General features: G+C 45.5%; 1 protein-coding gene across 1 annotated transcript in view; it reads right to left on the bottom strand.

The window, feature by feature from the left end:
* Nucleotides 1–17,725, bottom strand: part of MLPH (melanophilin) — a 97,080-nt gene that overhangs the window by 32,682 nt on the left and 46,673 nt on the right. The window contains exons 8-10 of the mRNA XM_048506296.1: nucleotides 15,367–15,568; nucleotides 10,227–10,390; nucleotides 963–1,046 (exon numbers count right to left, since the gene is read on the bottom strand). Of these exons, the coding sequence (XP_048362253.1) occupies nucleotides 963–1,046; nucleotides 10,227–10,390; nucleotides 15,367–15,568 (450 nt within the window). The remainder of the gene's footprint in view (nucleotides 1–962; nucleotides 1,047–10,226; nucleotides 10,391–15,366; nucleotides 15,569–17,725) is intronic.

Genomic DNA, 17,725 nt, shown 5'->3' with positions numbered 1-17,725 from the left:
CATCAGTGTTCTCCATCTGTAAAATGGATAAATGTTAGGGTTGGGGGTCACCACAATATGAGGAACTGTATTAAAGGGTCACGGCATTAGGAAAGTTGAGAACCACTGTCATAGATCTTAGTTTCCTTCCCTACAATGTAAGGAGGGAACCATAATTCAAACAGATGCATGCATAAGATCCTTAGATCTCCTTGCATATGGTGTAAAATGTAGCTGAAGGAGTTCTTGATCTATATCTTCTTGGGAACATAATTGGATGGGATCATTTCCTACCCTGGCGTTAAAATCCCCCGCCACTACAAACTCTGACTGGGGATGCTTGGCTTCTAAGTCACCTATAAAATTTGACAGTCTTCTCCAATCACTGTCATTAGCTACTAGCCCATTTCTTGGGAGGATGTGTGCATAAAATGCCACAGATGATGGAAATATTAAATTATTTTTGGCAATTAAAGTTGCCTTCCCGTTTTGAAAACAAGCTGTAGCCGCTGTTTGGTGATTGGCCCAGACCAGGGGTCGGCAACCTTTACCACCCAAAGAGCCATTGGGAGCCATTTTCCATGGCCCCGAAGGCCTACCGAGCCAGACTGCCTCCGATTCAGCCCCTCCACTCACCTTTCCTTCCAGTGGTGGGAGGCAAAGGCGCTGGGCAGGGAAACCCCCTCTGCCCCACGGAGCAGGCAGCTGCCTGCTCCGTGGGACAGAGAAGGGATGGCGGCTGTAGGGATGGCAGAGGGGGGATGGTGGCTGCTCTGGAGGGACATGCCCACCCTACCCTCTGACCTCCAGGCCACGCAGAGCCGCAGTATAAGGCTGAAAGAGCCGCATGCGGCTCCGGAGCCGCGGGGTTGCAGACCCCTGGCCCAGACAATTATAGGCATTTCTTTCAATGACATTTTTAGACTTTCACACACTACAGATTGTTTCCTCCTTCTGAAAAACGTCTCCGTTCCTTGTTTTACCTCTTCTGGGTGAACCATGATCTTTCCCTCAAGGCGGTTCAGCATGCGTTCGATAGCTGACATACGTTTGCTGAGTTCCAGAATCTAAGGCAGAGAGGAGAGAGGAGAGTACAGAAACCGCCACCAGTGTCTTACCACAAGGACAGACAGAAATTAAGAACAGTTCCCGCTACCTTTGCCACTCAACTGAGAGACCAGAATGTACCAGATGCCCAATCCCACCCACCACATTAAAAATGAAAAGAAATGCAAATTTGAATCATTAAAAGATAACAAGAAAGCTCAGATTAGAATAAGGGGAATTATTTTTCTTTCGCGTGAGAAATGTGGGTTCTTTCATTACGGCTTTAAATCTGCCCGTGACAGAAAAATAGATTAAGTTGGGTGTAGGGGATGAAATAACATATTTTAACTTTTTCTCTACTTGCAAAATGGAAGAGGGCACAGAGCAAACAGTTGCTGTGGCCATAAATGAGGCAAATAAAATAAAGACTGTCACACAGTGAATGCCGTACTGAAATTGCAGACAACATTTCCAGGTTCACAACACAAAGGTTAGGAACTTAAGAACATAAGAACATAAGAAAGAGCCTGCTGGATCAGACCAGAGTCCCTCCAGTTCAGCATTCTGCTACTCGCAGTGGCCCACCAGGTGCCTTTGAGAGCTCACCTGCAGACTGTGAAAGCAATGGCCTTCTGCTGCTGCTGCTGCCGAGCACCTGGTATGCTAAGGCATTTGCAATCTCAGATCAAAGAGGATCAAGATTGGTAGTCATAGATCGACTTCTCCTCCATAAATCTGTCCAAGCCCTTTATAAGCTATCCAGGTTAGTGGCCATCACCTCCTGTGGCAGCATATTCCAAACACCAATCACACGTTGCGTGAAGAAATGTTTCCTTTTATTAGTCCTTAATCTTCCCCCCAGCATTTTCAATGAATGCCCCCTGGTTCTAGTATTGTGAGAAAGAGAGAAAAATTTCTCTCTGTCAACATTTTCTACCCCATGCATAATTTTATAGACTTTAATCCTATCCCCCCTCAGACGTCTCCTCTCCAAACTAAAGAGTCCCAAACGCTGCAGCCTCTCCTCATAAGGAAGGTGCTCCAGTCCCTCAATCATCCTTGTTGCCCTTCTCTGCACCTTTTTATCTCTTCGATATCCTTTTGAGACGTGGCGACCTGAACTGGACACAGTACTCCAAGTGCGGTCGCGCCACGGCTTTATAAAACTCAAGTTTTATAAAACGAAAACCACTACCCCAAGGAAATGCGTGAAAGGTTTGTGTGCCAGTGGGATACGGAAGCCTAGTTTAAATCCTCCCATGGTTTTTTTTTTTTTCAAATAAAAATAAAGCAGGATCGGACAGAGAATCTTGGTATATTTGATAGATCAGGGAATAAAAAAAATTATTTTAAAACTGTGAATCACATTATTCTGGGGTTAAGCCTTTCAGACAAGGGACTGCCAGAATAATACTGCATCAAAGTTGGTAACCAGAATGTTGACTGGGCAGGATATTCGCACCAGCGCCACCTTTGAAACAGGGAAAGCATATGCTCCATTTTCTACAGAACTGACTCTTATAACCGATAATGATTTTTTTTTTCAGAAGCAGATTAAGAGGAGAATGAAGCAATGGAAAGAGGGAACTCCTAGTTTAATTCCTTCCAAATTCCAAAGGGGACGAGATCGATAATAACGTTTCGGAATGCGGCGAGTGGAAAAGCTGAAGACGCAAAATGCATATGCATTTCGTTGCATTGCCCAGTACATGAAATCTGAATGGAACCGCTGGCTCTCATAATGGGAGAGAGCATCCTCGTAAACCGCCACCTGTGAAGGCGTCACCCAATAAGACTGGAAAAAGGGGCAAGCGTGAATTCGCCAGTAACGATGGGAAATCCCACTACGTCAGTTAATTCCCACATCTTTTACCCATATCAGTCAGTAATCATTGTGTATACAGCCTTGTTTTCACATCTGGCAAAATGGGGAAGTTGAACCAACTCTGAGGGGATTATCACACTTTTTTCAACAATTTGGTGGCTTAGAAGAAAATCATTCTCTGGAAATAGAACACTAGCACAACCGAATATGAGCTGGGTGTCCGTGTGTGTTTTGATTTGCAGGATGTTTTTACGTGGGGGAACAAAGAGAGCACCTATACCAGTGGTGGCGAACCTATGGCATGGGTGCCAGAGGTGGCACTCAGAGCCCTCTCTGTGGGCACATGTCGCCCTCCCCCCCCCACCCCCCACACACATCTAGGCTGGCCTGGGCCGCTGGGCTTGATTATTAGCATTAAACCTAAGACCTAGTTTGGGGAAGCAGTGTAGATAACCCTGTTAAGCACTGTTAAACCTCACTGATTTTCATACGAAGAACTAAAGCGCGATCCTTTACCTGGGAGTAAGCGCGGTTGCTGGCAATGGGGCTTGCTTCCGAGTAAACCCTCCTAGGCTCGTGACTCACCCATTGGAAGAGTTGCACGGTTGCTTCAAAGCAAAGCCACCGAGTAAAGCACACCTCTGAGCCAACCACTTTTTCTAAACTAAAACCTCAGTATTCAGGTTAAATTGCCGTGTAGGCACTTGGCGATAAATAAGTGGGTTTTGGGTTGCAGTTTGGGCACTCGGTCTCAAAAAGGTTCACCACCACTGACCTATACATATGGCAGCTCTTTTTCTGGCATAATGCCACATCATCCCAAGGATGGGAAATGGGCTGAGGAGATTGACAAAGTACTTCTCCCTCCACACATCCGTTCACAAGTTTAGTCTCAACAGAACCTCCACCCCTCAAAATTTCCAGGGGTGTCCAACTCTGGCTCTGCAGATGTTCATGGACTATGATTCCCATCAGTCCCTCCCAGGACTTGGGCCCCCATGCTCTACACACTGATTCCAGAACTCTTTTTTTTTCAGCCAGCCAATCACAAATAGCTCTCCTTTAACTCCTTGAATGCTGCATTCCAACCACATTATATGTCACTCAGAGTTGGAATTTGTCACATCCCTCATGCCAAGGGTGATGAGAATGCACTTTCAGCAGCAACAAAGTAAAAGATCCAAAACCCTGCTTGGGATCTGCACAAGGTCGCAATACTTCCTGGACATTGCATACATGTTAGGCACGGGCACAGACAACTCTCTGAGACATCCAAGAACTTTTGAATATATTGTTTAAGATGGATGTTATTAAGTGGGTTCCTCCACACCACATATATCTAATCAAAGGGGTATATGGGAGCTTAGGTCATTTATACTAGAGTCACCAAAACATACCTCTATTTCTGGTGTTCTGATTTATTTATTTATTTATTTATTTATTTATTCATTCATTCATTCATTCATTCATTCATTCATTCATTCATTCATTCATTCATTCTTTCTTTCTTTAGATTTTTATACCGCCCTATCCTCAGGGGGCTCCGGGTGGTGTACAACATATAGACACAATACAGTCATAAAATAGCTAAAACCTTTAAAAGCAGCGATAGAAACAATAAAAGACTAAATATAATAAGTATAATAAATATAAGTATAAGTGGCATCTGACAATCCCATTTTCAAAATCCTCTCCCAAGGGGGAGGTGACAAAAGGCCCAGGTGTAAGGGGCCGAGAAAAAAAGAGGGGAGGGCACCATCAGCGGCCGGGTCCTCCAAAGGCCCGGTGGAACAGCTCTGTCTTACAGGCCCTGCGGAACTTGCCGAGATCCCGCAGGGCCCGGACAGCTGGGGGAAGAGTGTTCCACCAGGCCGGGGCTAGAGCTGTAAAAGCCCTGGCCCGCGTGGAGGCCAGCCACATCATCGAGGGGCCAGGGACCACCAATAGATTGGCCTCAACAATTTAGGCAGGGAAACGGAACAATCTGTAGTTGACTGCCAATCCATCCAGAGTGGCAGACCCCTCCCTCAAGAGCTCTGCCCCCACCTGCACCACGCTGGTCCTTTACCAACCTCCCATGGCTATAAATGTTGTTTAGTTGTGGCACAGTCTCACACACAGGATTATACTTCAAAAAGATGCAACAGCAAAGACTCTTGTGAATTGATTTTGGAGTCTGTAGCAATAAATGGCCTCCCAAATTATTTAGGTGAATGGTGAACTTCCGAAACTTCACTTATGCAAAGCAGGGGCCACAAGGTCTTGGGGCATACAAACCCCTATGCCACAAGAGACATAAACAAAGAAAAAAAATTAAAATGCTATAAGGATGTAAAAAAAGCAATTCCTGTGGGATCTGTCACACTTTTCATCCTGTAACTTACTTGTGGCCACCACCCCTCTTCATTTCCACACAGTTATGGGAGACTTTCCAAAACCCAGGAATTTAAACATAGCAAAAAAAAAATTCTCTGTGCAAAAATATCAATAGTCCTACATGGCTTTTTCCGCACATGCAGAATAATGCACTTTCAAACTGCTTTCAGTGCTCTTTGAAGCAGTGCGGAATAGCAAAATCCACTTGCAAACAGTTGTGAAAGTGGTTTGAAAACGCATTATTTTGCCTGTGCGGAAGGGGCCCATGACATGTTAGAAAATCAGATTAATTGCACTTTTCTGTGCTGAAATAATTTGAGCTTGTGTAGAATCTGATATTTAGGCTCATTCCGCACATGCAGAATAATGCACTTTCAAACTGCTTTCAGTGCTCTTTGAAGCTGTACGGAATGGCAAAATCCACTTGCAAACAGTTGCGAAAGTGGTTTGAAAATGCATTATTTTGCGTGTGAGGAAGGGGCCTTAGATTCTTCTTTGGAGCAGGAATAAATTTCAAAAAATAGCATAACTTTCAGTGAGCTGGAACTTTTGTTCTGGATGGCTCTAACCGCAATCACAGCCAGACCCACTGTTTGTTTCCATTGAAATCCCAGAAGCCATGTATAAGTCAAGTGAATGACATAGAGATTGAGAGTTCAGAATATCACACAGTTATGCATGAGGTGGGAATGATGCAGTTCCACACACTTAAACCCCAACGCAACTATAAAGACTGAACTGTTTATGTTACCGGAATAACTGAATTACCTCTTACCTCAACCCAACCCATTAGACATTTGTCACTGAGTCTGTGCCACTAAAATAGGGTTGGTTCTTTCCTCATAAATCCCAATTTGAGGTTTAACAAGGACACAGTGAAATCAGACTCCCAGCATTCAGAACCAAAACACTTCCAACCTTGACTTTTTAATGAGGCAAGTAAAATAAAGCCTGTACATTGTAAAGCTTTTATATTGTAAAAGTACAATCCATTTTATAAAATGCTCAATGCTGCTAGGTTGTCTACCACTGATTGCTGGAACTTTCCCACAGAGTGGAAATTGCTTCTCCAACTGTTTGCCAACTTCGCTTCTGTTTGCCAACTTCGCCATGACCAGATCCCTTGCAGGATCTCTCTTTTCCTCAGCTATCTGAAAACCTGCCAGTGAAGGGAAATGAGGAAGGACGGGGAGTGATGGAAAGGCTCACGACTCCCTGGAAGTGTCATAATTAGTGTCATAAACAGAGTTTCACCGTTTTCAGGCCATTGACTGAAACAGACTTAGGTATAATCAGAGGTGGGATCCAGCAGGTTCTCACAGGTTCCCGAAAATGGGTTACTAATTATTTGTGTGTGCCGAGAGGGGGTTACTAATTGGTGATTTTGCCACGTGATTTTTGCCTTAGTTACGCCCCTCCTCTCAGCAGTAGCGTGCAGAACTTGAAGCAGTCTAGCAGGAGGTGCACCGGCGTGCATGGCAGCCTGCGCCTGCGTGCATTCGTTTCCCGCCCAAGGACTGGCGCAGCGGCTGTGTCCTTGCCACAGCCCTGCCCCCAGAATGCCCGGCCACGCCCCCATTGTGCCCCGCCCAGCCCCATTGGCGCTACGCCACAGTTTGAATCCCACCACCATGGGAACCTGTTACTAAAATTTTTGGATCCCACCACTGGGTATAATTCTGTTTAGGAGGTTACAATCAAGTGGAGTAAGCCAGCCTCAGCATCAAGGAAAATGCACCCAAATGGATGAAAGTCTCCCAAACAGTGCGGTAAAATGCCGTTGCTTCTTGCACAGGATTCTGTTGTGAATGGAATGTATGGAATGAGAATCTAAATACTCAGAAAGACTGATTCTTAAAACAGGAGATTCTGTGGGGGAGGGTAGGTATGACTAGATAAATAAATAATCTGAGCAGAAGACTGTCAATATTCTTATCGGTGAAGGCTAACCAATGAACTATTGTATCTATAGCCGAGTTTCTGTTTCTTTTAATGAAAACATGGGCTAATGTTCTCTGCATGATCTATTCGGATTCTAACCCTTAAATGGTAAGATATACTAGGATTAATGAAATACGTTGAGATTTTATGTAGGTAATTAGCTCTATAATGCTGGGGTTGGGGGTTTTTTTGTTTTTTTTTGCTTCTGAGAGGCCCGTGGGCCATAAAAGACTGACATGTAACCTTTGTGGAAAGAAACAGAATTAATAACCTTTTCCCTACCCTAAACGGTGTGTGGGGGAAATCTACTTCCATAAATCAAACATTTTGTATCATTGAAAAAGAAGATCTCATTATGACCCAGTGCCAAGGACACGGGAAGAAGTGGGATGGAGCGGAAGAGATTTTGATTTTCTCTTATCCAAAGCTCTAGTGAATCCAGTTTCCATACAGAGCCACAATAGTCAGCATAAAACACTGAAAGCTATGGTTTTTTAAAGGTGGGAATTTCTGTTAACAAGCCACACAGCAGGAAAAATGAAATTTAGTCTATTGTTGCTGTGGAAAAAAGGCTGGAGTGGTAAATAGGAAAGATAAAATAGCTACAGTGTGTTCCTCTGTGAGAAAAGTAACAGGAGGGGCAGGGTTTGTTCTCACTATCAGGTTCACTGTGTTCACTGGTTCTGCAAAAGGCCAGCTCAGATGAAGGGTTGGTTTTTACACCTGCTTTTCTCTCTTGTAAGGAGCCTCAAAACAGCTTACACTTTCCCTTTTCCTTCCCACAGCAGACGCCTTGTCAGTTAGATGGGGACTAAGAGAGTCCTGAGAGAACTGTGACTGGCCCAAGATCACCCAGAAGGCTTCATGTGGAACAGCAGAGACTGAAACCCAGTTCTCCAGATTAGAGTCCACTCCTCAAGTGAAGGAGTGGGGAATCAAACCTGGTTCTCCAGCTTAGAGTTTGCCACTCTTAACCACTATACAGTGGAACCTCGGTTTTCATTGCCTTCGATTTTCATCGGTTTTGGTTTTCATTGATTTTTTCAATGAAAAATTTGTCTCGGTTTTCATCGATTTGCCTCGGTTTTCATCAATTTGCAGTAAGGTGCAGGGGGTTTGTGGAGAAAAATCACCCAGAAAAGCTGTGGCAGGCCGTGTCTGCAACTTGTTTAACGACAATGTCTTGCTGCATTTCAGACAAATCTTAAAGAGGCATCAGAAACAGACCTGTTTGGACAGCTTTCTGGTGCAACGTTGGTCCACTGGCTCTGAAGCTGGTCCTAGTGCAGTGGTGGCAAACCTATGGCACTCCAGATGATCATGGACTACAATTTCCATCAGCCCCTGCCAGAATGGCCAATTGGACTGATGGGAATTGTAGTCCATGAACATCTGGCGTGCCATAGGTTCGCCACCACGGTCCTAGTGTTATTTGTTTGTTACTGTTTTCAGCATTAAACACTATGTTTCTTCACCAAAAATGTGTTTTTGGTATGTTTTTTGGAGTGCCTAGAACAGATTAATTGGATTTACATTGATTCTTATGGAAAAGTTTGCCTCGGTTTTCATCGGTTTCGGTTTTCATCGAATCTTTTTGGATGGATTACCAACGAAAACCGAGGTTCCACTGTACCATGTTGGCAGAGGCGTAGATGGGCCATACTGCACCCAGTGCGCACTCTGCGTTTTCTGCCCCCCTCCCCTCCCCCACACACTTATCTTAGTTCTGTTTGAAAGTGCAGGCTGGAAAAAGTGGTCTGTTCACTTGAGGCTGAAAACGGCCTGTTGGGAACTACACTTCTCAGGAGACCTTGGGACTCGCAATGCTCACCCCCCCGTCCTCTGGTAGCTCCGCCTCTGCATGTTGGCCATGGCCTATTTCATTCTCAGGGAACGCAGAAGAACAATTGAAGCAGAATACTTCTGTTTTACACTAGAACATAGCACTGGACAAACTGTTTAATCACAGTGGTGGAGAAGTGAGTGGTACTACTGCATTTCTTGCCCCACAAACAGTTCCAAGCTGAGGTCTCTGTTGTCTTTCTGAGGCCTTATTTTTAATGTAAATAGATCATGGGACAGGCAGATAGTGAACAAGTCTCTCTAGATTAATTAGCAAATCCTGGGAAGAACATGGATGAGTAAGTCAAACAAATGAATCAAACAAATGCAGAAGATTCAGAATAAACATTAAGCTTCATCCAGCTGATAGTTGACTTACTGCAGGAGAACAGAATTAATAACATTTCCGTAAAGAAAGGGCACATTCCGCATTTCTAGCTTTTATATACAATCAGGATTGATTTTTGATGGAACACTCTTCTAATATGGAGCAAGGGAAACCTCGTAGGCTACTGTTTATTGACAGTAAACACTGTTACAAACTTCTAACAAACATTCCACAATTTCCAACAAGTTTTACGGAAGAATACTGAGCAGCAAAGCACCCAGGAAGACAACAGTATGGAATTCTGGGATCAGATTGCGGTGACGTACCCAGCTCATCAATATGAGTTGCTCTCCTGAGTCCTCAAAACAAAGGTAACATTTACAATCCTTTGGAATTAAATCCACACATTTGCAGAGACTGCAAATTTACTTTATGATGAAAATGAGATGTCATCAAGCATCTTCCCATAAACGTATGCCAATCAGAGAACTGTATCACACATACATGCTTTTATCATCCAGTTCTTGCCTAGAAGTTTGCTCCTTTGAAGTGCCTAACTGTCCGTTCCTTATCTAGCTGAGAAGCAGACGCTTTTTGATCCTATTCAGACAAGAGCTCTGTGAAAAAAGGAAGAGATGACAACTTGCCTGTTTTGTATCACAGGTTCCCTCTGCAACCAGAACACTGAGAAAAGTCTGTTCCAAATGCTTCTCTTGTACACACTGAACCTCTTACAATCCAAACTTCTCACTCTCACTCCTTCTTTGTGATATCACCAAAAGGAATAATTGATCATGGACTACAGGTACTTTCATTTCCACAACTCAAGCTTCAAAGGTGACATAGTGCGAGACACATTATCAGAAAGGCATCTTGTCCCTTACGTACCTGATTTCCAGAGGGATTTATGTTCTCCTGGGATGAAGCTCGACTCCTGCGTCTTGTGTGATGCAGTTGATGGGGTAAGAATTTCGGGGTTCCCTTCGTATCTTCATCAGAAGTGTCCATGTCAGCTGAGTACTGAGATCTGTTCTGATCATTCCATTGGCTAGCTTAGGAAACAGAACAAATTAAAGAAACCGTATGAGATGCAAACTCCTCCAAATGTTTTAGTGGACGCTTGGGAACTTGCTTTGGCCTCAGACCTGTGGACACAATACGGTGACAAATCTATTGTAAGGGACACAGAGATCATATTTGACTCCATTTTAGGTGCCAACATTTGCACTACAACCAGAGTCTTGCGGTGTAGTTTAACTGAGCAGAAAAAATGGGAACTTGCTTTGGCCTCAGACCTGTGGACACAATACGGTGAAGCAAATCTATTGTAAGGGACACAGAGATCATATTTGACTCCATTTTAGGTGCCAACATTTGCACTACAACCAGAGTCTTGCGGTGTAGTTTAACTGAGCAGAAAAAATGGGGCAAGGTGCGGGATAGTGCTTGACCCCGGCCTCTCTTCAAAGGAGAGGACCGCATGAAAACTTGTTCATTAAGAAACAGGGCAGCCAAAAGGTAGATGCTACTTGGCTACGACACAGAATCCTTTCCAAGTATCTGAATTCAGTCACGCCAACATCAAAAGGGATAGCAAGAAAACTGAGGGCTTCGCAGTCCAAATGCTATTCAAACCCCATTCATGGGATATAAATGAAAGAAAAAGAAAATTACAATATTTTCAAACTAACCCTTGGCAGCAGAGCAGAAAGCCACATGAGTCGGAACGAAGGAAATCACAGGTAGCACCTTCCTGAAAATCTGAGGCTTCTTCTGCACATGCAGAATAATGCACTTTCAATCCACTTTCAATGCACTTTGCAGCTGTGCAGAATAGCAAAATCCGCTTGCAAACAATTGTGAAAGCGGATTGAAAGTGCATTAGTCTGCATGTGCGGAAGAACCTGAGACATTCTGCAAGCGTAGCATTTGCTCTACGTATACTCCCCAACCATCTGTTACGCCCTTTGTTGAGAGGCAACTGTTTAGACTGGTTTATCAAGAATAGATGTGGAATTGAAGTTCTCCTAGCATAGTCTTCTCTGTGGAGCCACAACTTGAGCCTTTGTTGCTAAACGGGAAGACTTCTGAAACCTCTTCTATATTCTGTCTCTATATTCTGTCTCTATATTCTGGCTATAGAGTAATGGATTCAAGGTGCAGGAAAAGAGATTCCACCTAAACATCAGGAAGAACTTTCTGAACATCAGGGCTGTTTGACAGTGGAACTCACTGCCTCGGAGAGTTGTGGAGTCTCCTTCTTTGGAGGTTTTTGAACAGAAGCTGGATGAACATACATTGGGAGTGCTTTGATTGTGTGTTCTTGCATGGTAGGGGGTTGGGCTTGATGGCTCTTGGTGTCTCTTCCAACTCTATGACGGTTTCTGCACGGCTTCAGCCCGGTAAAACACCGTTTTGACAGGGACCCTTCACACAGGCACCACTGCCAAATAGATGTAGCAGCGCTCTGTGCCCGCCAAAACGGTGTATTCAAAACTTGCTTGGGAAGCGAGTTTTCCTGCAAACGGCGGCTTCCATCTGCTGCCATGTGAACAGCAGCGGGTGGAAGCCGGCATTTTCCCCTCCCCTCCCCAAATGCCTTGTTACCTTCTGCTGGCAGCTGCGTCACTCTATCGTCACTCTGAGAAGGGAAGGGGACACGCCCCCTGGTCTCCGGTGCTTCAGCCGTCGCTGTGGCAATGGGGGCGTGTTCCCTTCCCTCAGAGCGACGATAGAGCGACGTGGCTACCAGCAGAAGGTAACGAGGCGTTTGGGGCCAGGGAGGGGAATATGTGGCTGTGCTGAGCTTGCTCCCACAGCTGCGCATCCCGTGATTAATGCCGATGCAGGATCTCTCCCTTCGCTGTGCGGAAACCGCCTATGATTCTCTGAAGTACTTCAGCTGTGGTTTCTATCTAGCCTTCAAACTGGGCGGAAACTACAGAGTATTAGTAGAGCTGTCCGATAAATTAAGAATATCTTGAATAACATCTGAAGCACCACTGAGGTTTAATCTCTGCACGATGGGCTTTTTCCCCCATCATCTCGGTAGGAAGAAACCACATTAGGGATAATTTGGCTTTCAGTAATCTCATTTGCTGTGTATTTACAGTACCTATAAAGGACTGAATTCTATTACACAGGAAGGACTTTGGAGGGTAATTGGCTTGAGATCCGCTGTAAAGAGAAATCTACGCAGAAAATGTAACAATGACAAGCTCACTTGAAATGAGTACCTCTGGTGAACTGTGGAAAAATCGGAGCAAGGCGGGAGGCATGCTCCTAAGCATGATGTCCTATGTAGAGCTGAATGGGCCTAAATCAATGCGGCTCATTCAGTACCAGCGACTGATGGCCACAGAGGCTGCAGGCCTCTGCTCGTGAATCGATTTGGATGTGCTCTGATACGATGACTTGAAGGTATATTTTCGGAACACAAGGAGTACCAAGGAAGGGCAGCTCTGAGGGGGTTCTCCGAAGGTCAGAAAGCTTCCCTCGGTCAAATAAAAATAGTTTGCCTCCTTCTCCATATGGAACAAAACATGAAAAACGAACAATCACTTTCTTTAGTGAGACTGTGGGTCCAAGGAGTGGAGAATAAAGAATCTCTCTCTGTCTCACAATAGAGAAAAGTGGGGTGCTGTGTGGTTTCCAGGCTGTATGGCCGTGTTCTAGCAGCATTCTCTCCTGACGTTTTGCCTGCATCTGTGGCTGGCATCTTCAGAGGATTTGATGATCTGATGAAGATGCCAGCCACAGATGCAGGCGAAATGTCAGGAGAGAATGCTGCTAGAACACGGCCATACAGCCTGGAAACCACACAGCACCCCAGTGATTCCGGCTGTGAAAGCCTTCGACAATACAATAAAGAAAAGTCTTTGAATCACACAGCTCATGAGATGATAAAACTGTTCTGGCAACTGCATCATGGGACACAACTGAAGGAAAGTAACAAATAAAGTAGCATAATATCTTCATTTTTCTTAATCCATTCAGTCAGGTTTGAAACCTATCACCAGCCAGAGTTGCCAATCTTCAGGTTAGGCCCAGAGATCTCCCAGAATTACAGTTGATTTCTAGGCTACAGAGATCAATTCCTCTAGAGAAAATAGCTGTTTTGGACTCTATGGCATTGTATATCTCTGAGGTCCCTCCCCTCTCTAAAACTAATCCTTCCCAGAATTCACCCCCAAATCTCCAGAAAACGCCCAACCCAGAGTAGGCAATCCTGTCATAAATCTACCCTGGGTTTATGTGCATTTACATGCCCATAGGCCATTAAATCATTGAGCAGGAAGGAAGGCTCACCAAGAAAGGAAGGCTCATCCTAGCCACATCCTCAGAAGATGACCACAATGATCGGGAAGGCTCATAAGGGAATAGGAAATCCTTCAGGTATGTTGGTCCCCAAAGCAAATCAAGCTTTAAAAGTCAACACCAGCACTTTGAATTGTTCCCAGAAACAGATTGGGAGTAAGTGTAGACTGGCCAAGACTGGAGTGATAAGTCTGTTGTAGGATGTTGTTCCTAAGATTGTGTCACTGTTGAAAGGTTCGTGTTTTTTAGAGCTTTGTCTGAGAAGGGAGGACTCTAAAGATCACTCCTGTGGACCTGCCAAAGAATTCAAATCTTCTACAGAGGTCTTTCTTCAGGTGCCCCTACCCACCCAAGAGGCGGTCCTTGGTGACACCTCGACATGGAGGTTTCCCTCCACAGTCCTTTATCTGATACGTCTCATTAGTTTTAGATACCAGCAACAGGGGCATAACAGACTAAAATGGCACCCAGGGCAAGCACAAAAGCATGCCCTGCCCACCCTTTGGCCAGATCACATGGGGGGGGGGGGCACGTTGCCGAGCCACTCCCCCAACTGTGCCCTTGCCTGAACTCCATGTAGAGTTTGAGAGCAGGGATGAAGTTCAATGCTGAGCCAGCCAACATGGAGTCACTCCGTTCTGCCCTCCACATGGAGTTCAGAGCAGGGTGAGCCTGTTCAGTGCTGGGCTCAAGTTGCCCAAGTCCAGCTTTAAACAGCAGGCAATGTGCCCACCCCATGTGACCGGACCAGAGGTGTATGGAGGAAAAAAGGCACGGGGGGGGATGGTGCCCAGACCCCCGCCCCTGCACCCCTCCACAGGCCCCCACCCCTACAACACCCCCATGGCTTGCCAGAGGTGGGGGTCCCCTGCACCCCCCCACAGGGCCCCACCCCTACACCCCCCATGGCTTGCCAGAGGTGGGGGTCCCCTGCACCCCCCCACAGGGCCCCACCCCTACACCCCCTCGTGGTTTGCCAGAGGTGGGGGGCAGGGCACAGAGGCAGAACCCTGCCACTGAGTCCCACCCCCTGGTCTGCATGGAGGTCCTTCTTTTAGCAGGCCCAGTCCTGCCTTAGACTATCTTTTCAAGTTATGGTGAGCATTTCAACCACATACCCATCTGCCTTTGCTAAATAAGCAAATTGTAATTTGCATATTTGCTAAATATGCAAATTGTAATTTGCCTGGGAGCAGCCGGGTCACCTGCTACCTGTGGGGCGGTCCAAGGCTTGCCTCTCAGGCTGCAGGGTGGGGGGCGATTTTGCAGTCCCACCCATGACTCCCATGGAGGCGTACGGGGTGTTTGTTCCCGGATGTCTCTGTGGTAGCTACGCCACTGGACCTGACCAAGCAGCACCTGGGGCTCCAGCCCCGTGTGTTCCTCCGTGATTACACTACTGACCAGCAGTCCTGTACTCTTTTTGCTCGTCCAACTTTTGGTTGACTACAGTATTTTTAAAACATTTGTTCAGTATAGGATTCTAGTCTTCGCAATATTTTTAATAGCTGGTTTTATATATGATATCTGAATATCGTCTTAACCGTTATCTTTAATTTGTCTTAATTTTGGATTTTATTTGGAAGCCACTGCAAAAAACATTAACTAAGATGCAGGGCATATGTTTTTTTTAGATGAATACACAAGCCATTTATTAAATATTTCCTCAGGAACTTATCCAAATACAGCCTGTGATCTGGTCCCAACTTACTAGGCTTTGGAGTTCTTTCCAGGCTTCTAGTACGCATGTTCACTGCAGGTTGAACCTCTGTGCTGAACTCGTGTTTGGGAGGTGCCGTGAGCCTTCCCTGTTCCTCCAGGATACGGTGGAACATGGCAGCCACGTCTGCTTCTGCTACCATTGATTCCTTCCAGGAAGCATCTTCTTCATCCCCTGGAAATTCTGCAAAGGTCTAATGAGAGAAAATGCCGGTCAACATCATGAAGCCAGCGGCTTATCCCTCCCCTCATTCACTCCTCCCTACTAAAACCATTCACGCCCTCCTTTCCCTCTTTACAAAAGAAGACAATACTTCTTCCAATTCAAGAAGAAAACATCCTTGAAGTGACTAACCGTCTTATTCTAAATGGTTCTGCGGAAGTAACGTTTGCACAATGATGAGGTCACGTTGCAACTTCATGGCAAATCCAATGATTAAAAAAAACTTATTTCGGGGGTGCAATTAAATTAGTCATAAACTAACACAAGAGCTAAGCAGGTCTTCTGGTGTCACTCCTGTTATATGTTGCAAAAAAATCGGCTGCTATTGTCCCATCTCTAATTTACACACAAAACTAGATTCAAGCAAGACATCTGTGTCTTAAGACCCATTGGGACAGACAGTCCTCGACTAAGAGGTCGACAGTTGTCTATGGTTTGTCATGTGTTTAACATATGTACCAATTTCTAACATGAGAAGAAGTCATGAATTCCACCCATACTGTGACTCTGCTGTATAGAAGAAGCAGAGGCAGAGCTACCATGGACGGGGGGTGCATTGTACCGGGCACACGCCTGGGGGTGGAAAATCGCCCCCCCCCCATGGTGCCTCCCCACACTTACCTTATTGAAACAGTGCTGGCTGGAGAAGCGGCCTGTTCCCTTCAGGCTGAAAATGGCCTGGTGGAAACTACACTTCCCAGGAGACCGTGCGAGCCCCAAGGTCTCATGGGAAGTATAGTTCCCACCAGGCTGTTTTCAGCCTGAAGGGAACAGGCCGCTTCCCCAGCCTGCACTGTTTCAATAAGGTAAGTGGGGGGGCAGGGCACCGCCGGGGGCGGGGGGACACAGAGTGCATACCAGGCTCAGTATAGCCCAGCTATGCCTCTGGGAAGAAGTAATAATCTACTTTTCTTTGCATTCTATGAGGTACTCTGGACTTTGGCTCCCCACTCCCCACCCTGTCATAGCTGACTTATGGCTACCTTGTATGGTTTTCAAGGACAGAGACTTAACAGAGATGGTTTGCCATTGCCTGCCTCGGTGTCACAATTTTAGTATTCTTCGGTGATTTTCTGCCCAAATTCTTACCAGGGCCAGCCCTGCTTAGCTTCTCAGATCTTATGAGATCAGTCTAAGCTGTGGATATCCAGGTCAGGGCTTTAACTATCTGATATTAAACCAGAGGCATAGCTGGGCCAGAGTGCACCTAGTGCACACTCTGTGTTTTCCACCCCCCCCCCCCCACACACATTTACCTTACTTCAGCCTGGAAAAGCGGCCTGTTCTCTTCAGGCTGAAAACAGCCTGGTGGGAACTACACTTCCCATGAGACCTTGGGCTCGCAAGGTCTTCTGGGAAATGTAGTTCCACCAGGCCATTTTCAGTCTGAAGGGAACAGGCCATTTCTCCAGCCTGCACAATTTCAATAAGGTAAGTGTGGGGCAGGGGGGCGCCATGGGGGTGGCGGGGGAGTGGAGTGCTGTGGGGGGCGGTTTTCTGGGGGGAAGCATGCGCCTGGTCCAATGCGCATCCCCCTTCCCCCTGGTAGCTCCGCCTCTGTATTAAACCATGGATGACTATCTTGGGGGTACTCCTGGATAGAAGTGAGCACACACCCCATACATTTTCTGAGGTTAGATGTGGGTTTAATGAACAGCTAGATCCAAGCCTAGCAACACCTCAGAAAGCAATGGGATTTTGAGAGTATAAGCTTCCTAGAGTCAATGCTCCCTTCGACAGACATCCAGTTCTCAAAAGGTTACACCTTGAAAGTCCTGTTGGTCTCTAACAGTGCAATCCGGAACAGAGTCACTTCAGACTAAGCCCATTAAGTCTGATAGTTTTCATTTTCATTTATTGTCAGCCATAGGTGATCAGTCACAAAAATAACATAAGCCAAAGAGTCCCCCAGGCACATTGGGAGGATGATATTTATAACAGAAAAGTATAAAACCATAAAACCCAACATTATTTATAATTTAGCATTTATAATTTAGCTTTTATCATTTATAATTATGCATTCATAATTTAGCTTTAATATTTTAATCTATGACTAATTTCTTCGTTAAAATGGTTGCCAAAAAAGTAAAAGTAGCAGCCCAAACAGTGACCTCAGCAAAAACATCAG

Source organism: Sphaerodactylus townsendi, linkage group LG01 (genome assembly GCF_021028975.2).
Source record: "Sphaerodactylus townsendi isolate TG3544 linkage group LG01, MPM_Stown_v2.3, whole genome shotgun sequence".
NCBI classification, from domain to species: Eukaryota; Metazoa; Chordata; class Lepidosauria; order Squamata; family Sphaerodactylidae; genus Sphaerodactylus; species Sphaerodactylus townsendi.
The sequence above is the reverse complement of the archived record's forward strand: the minus strand, read 5'-3'. Positions and strand labels throughout refer to the sequence as shown.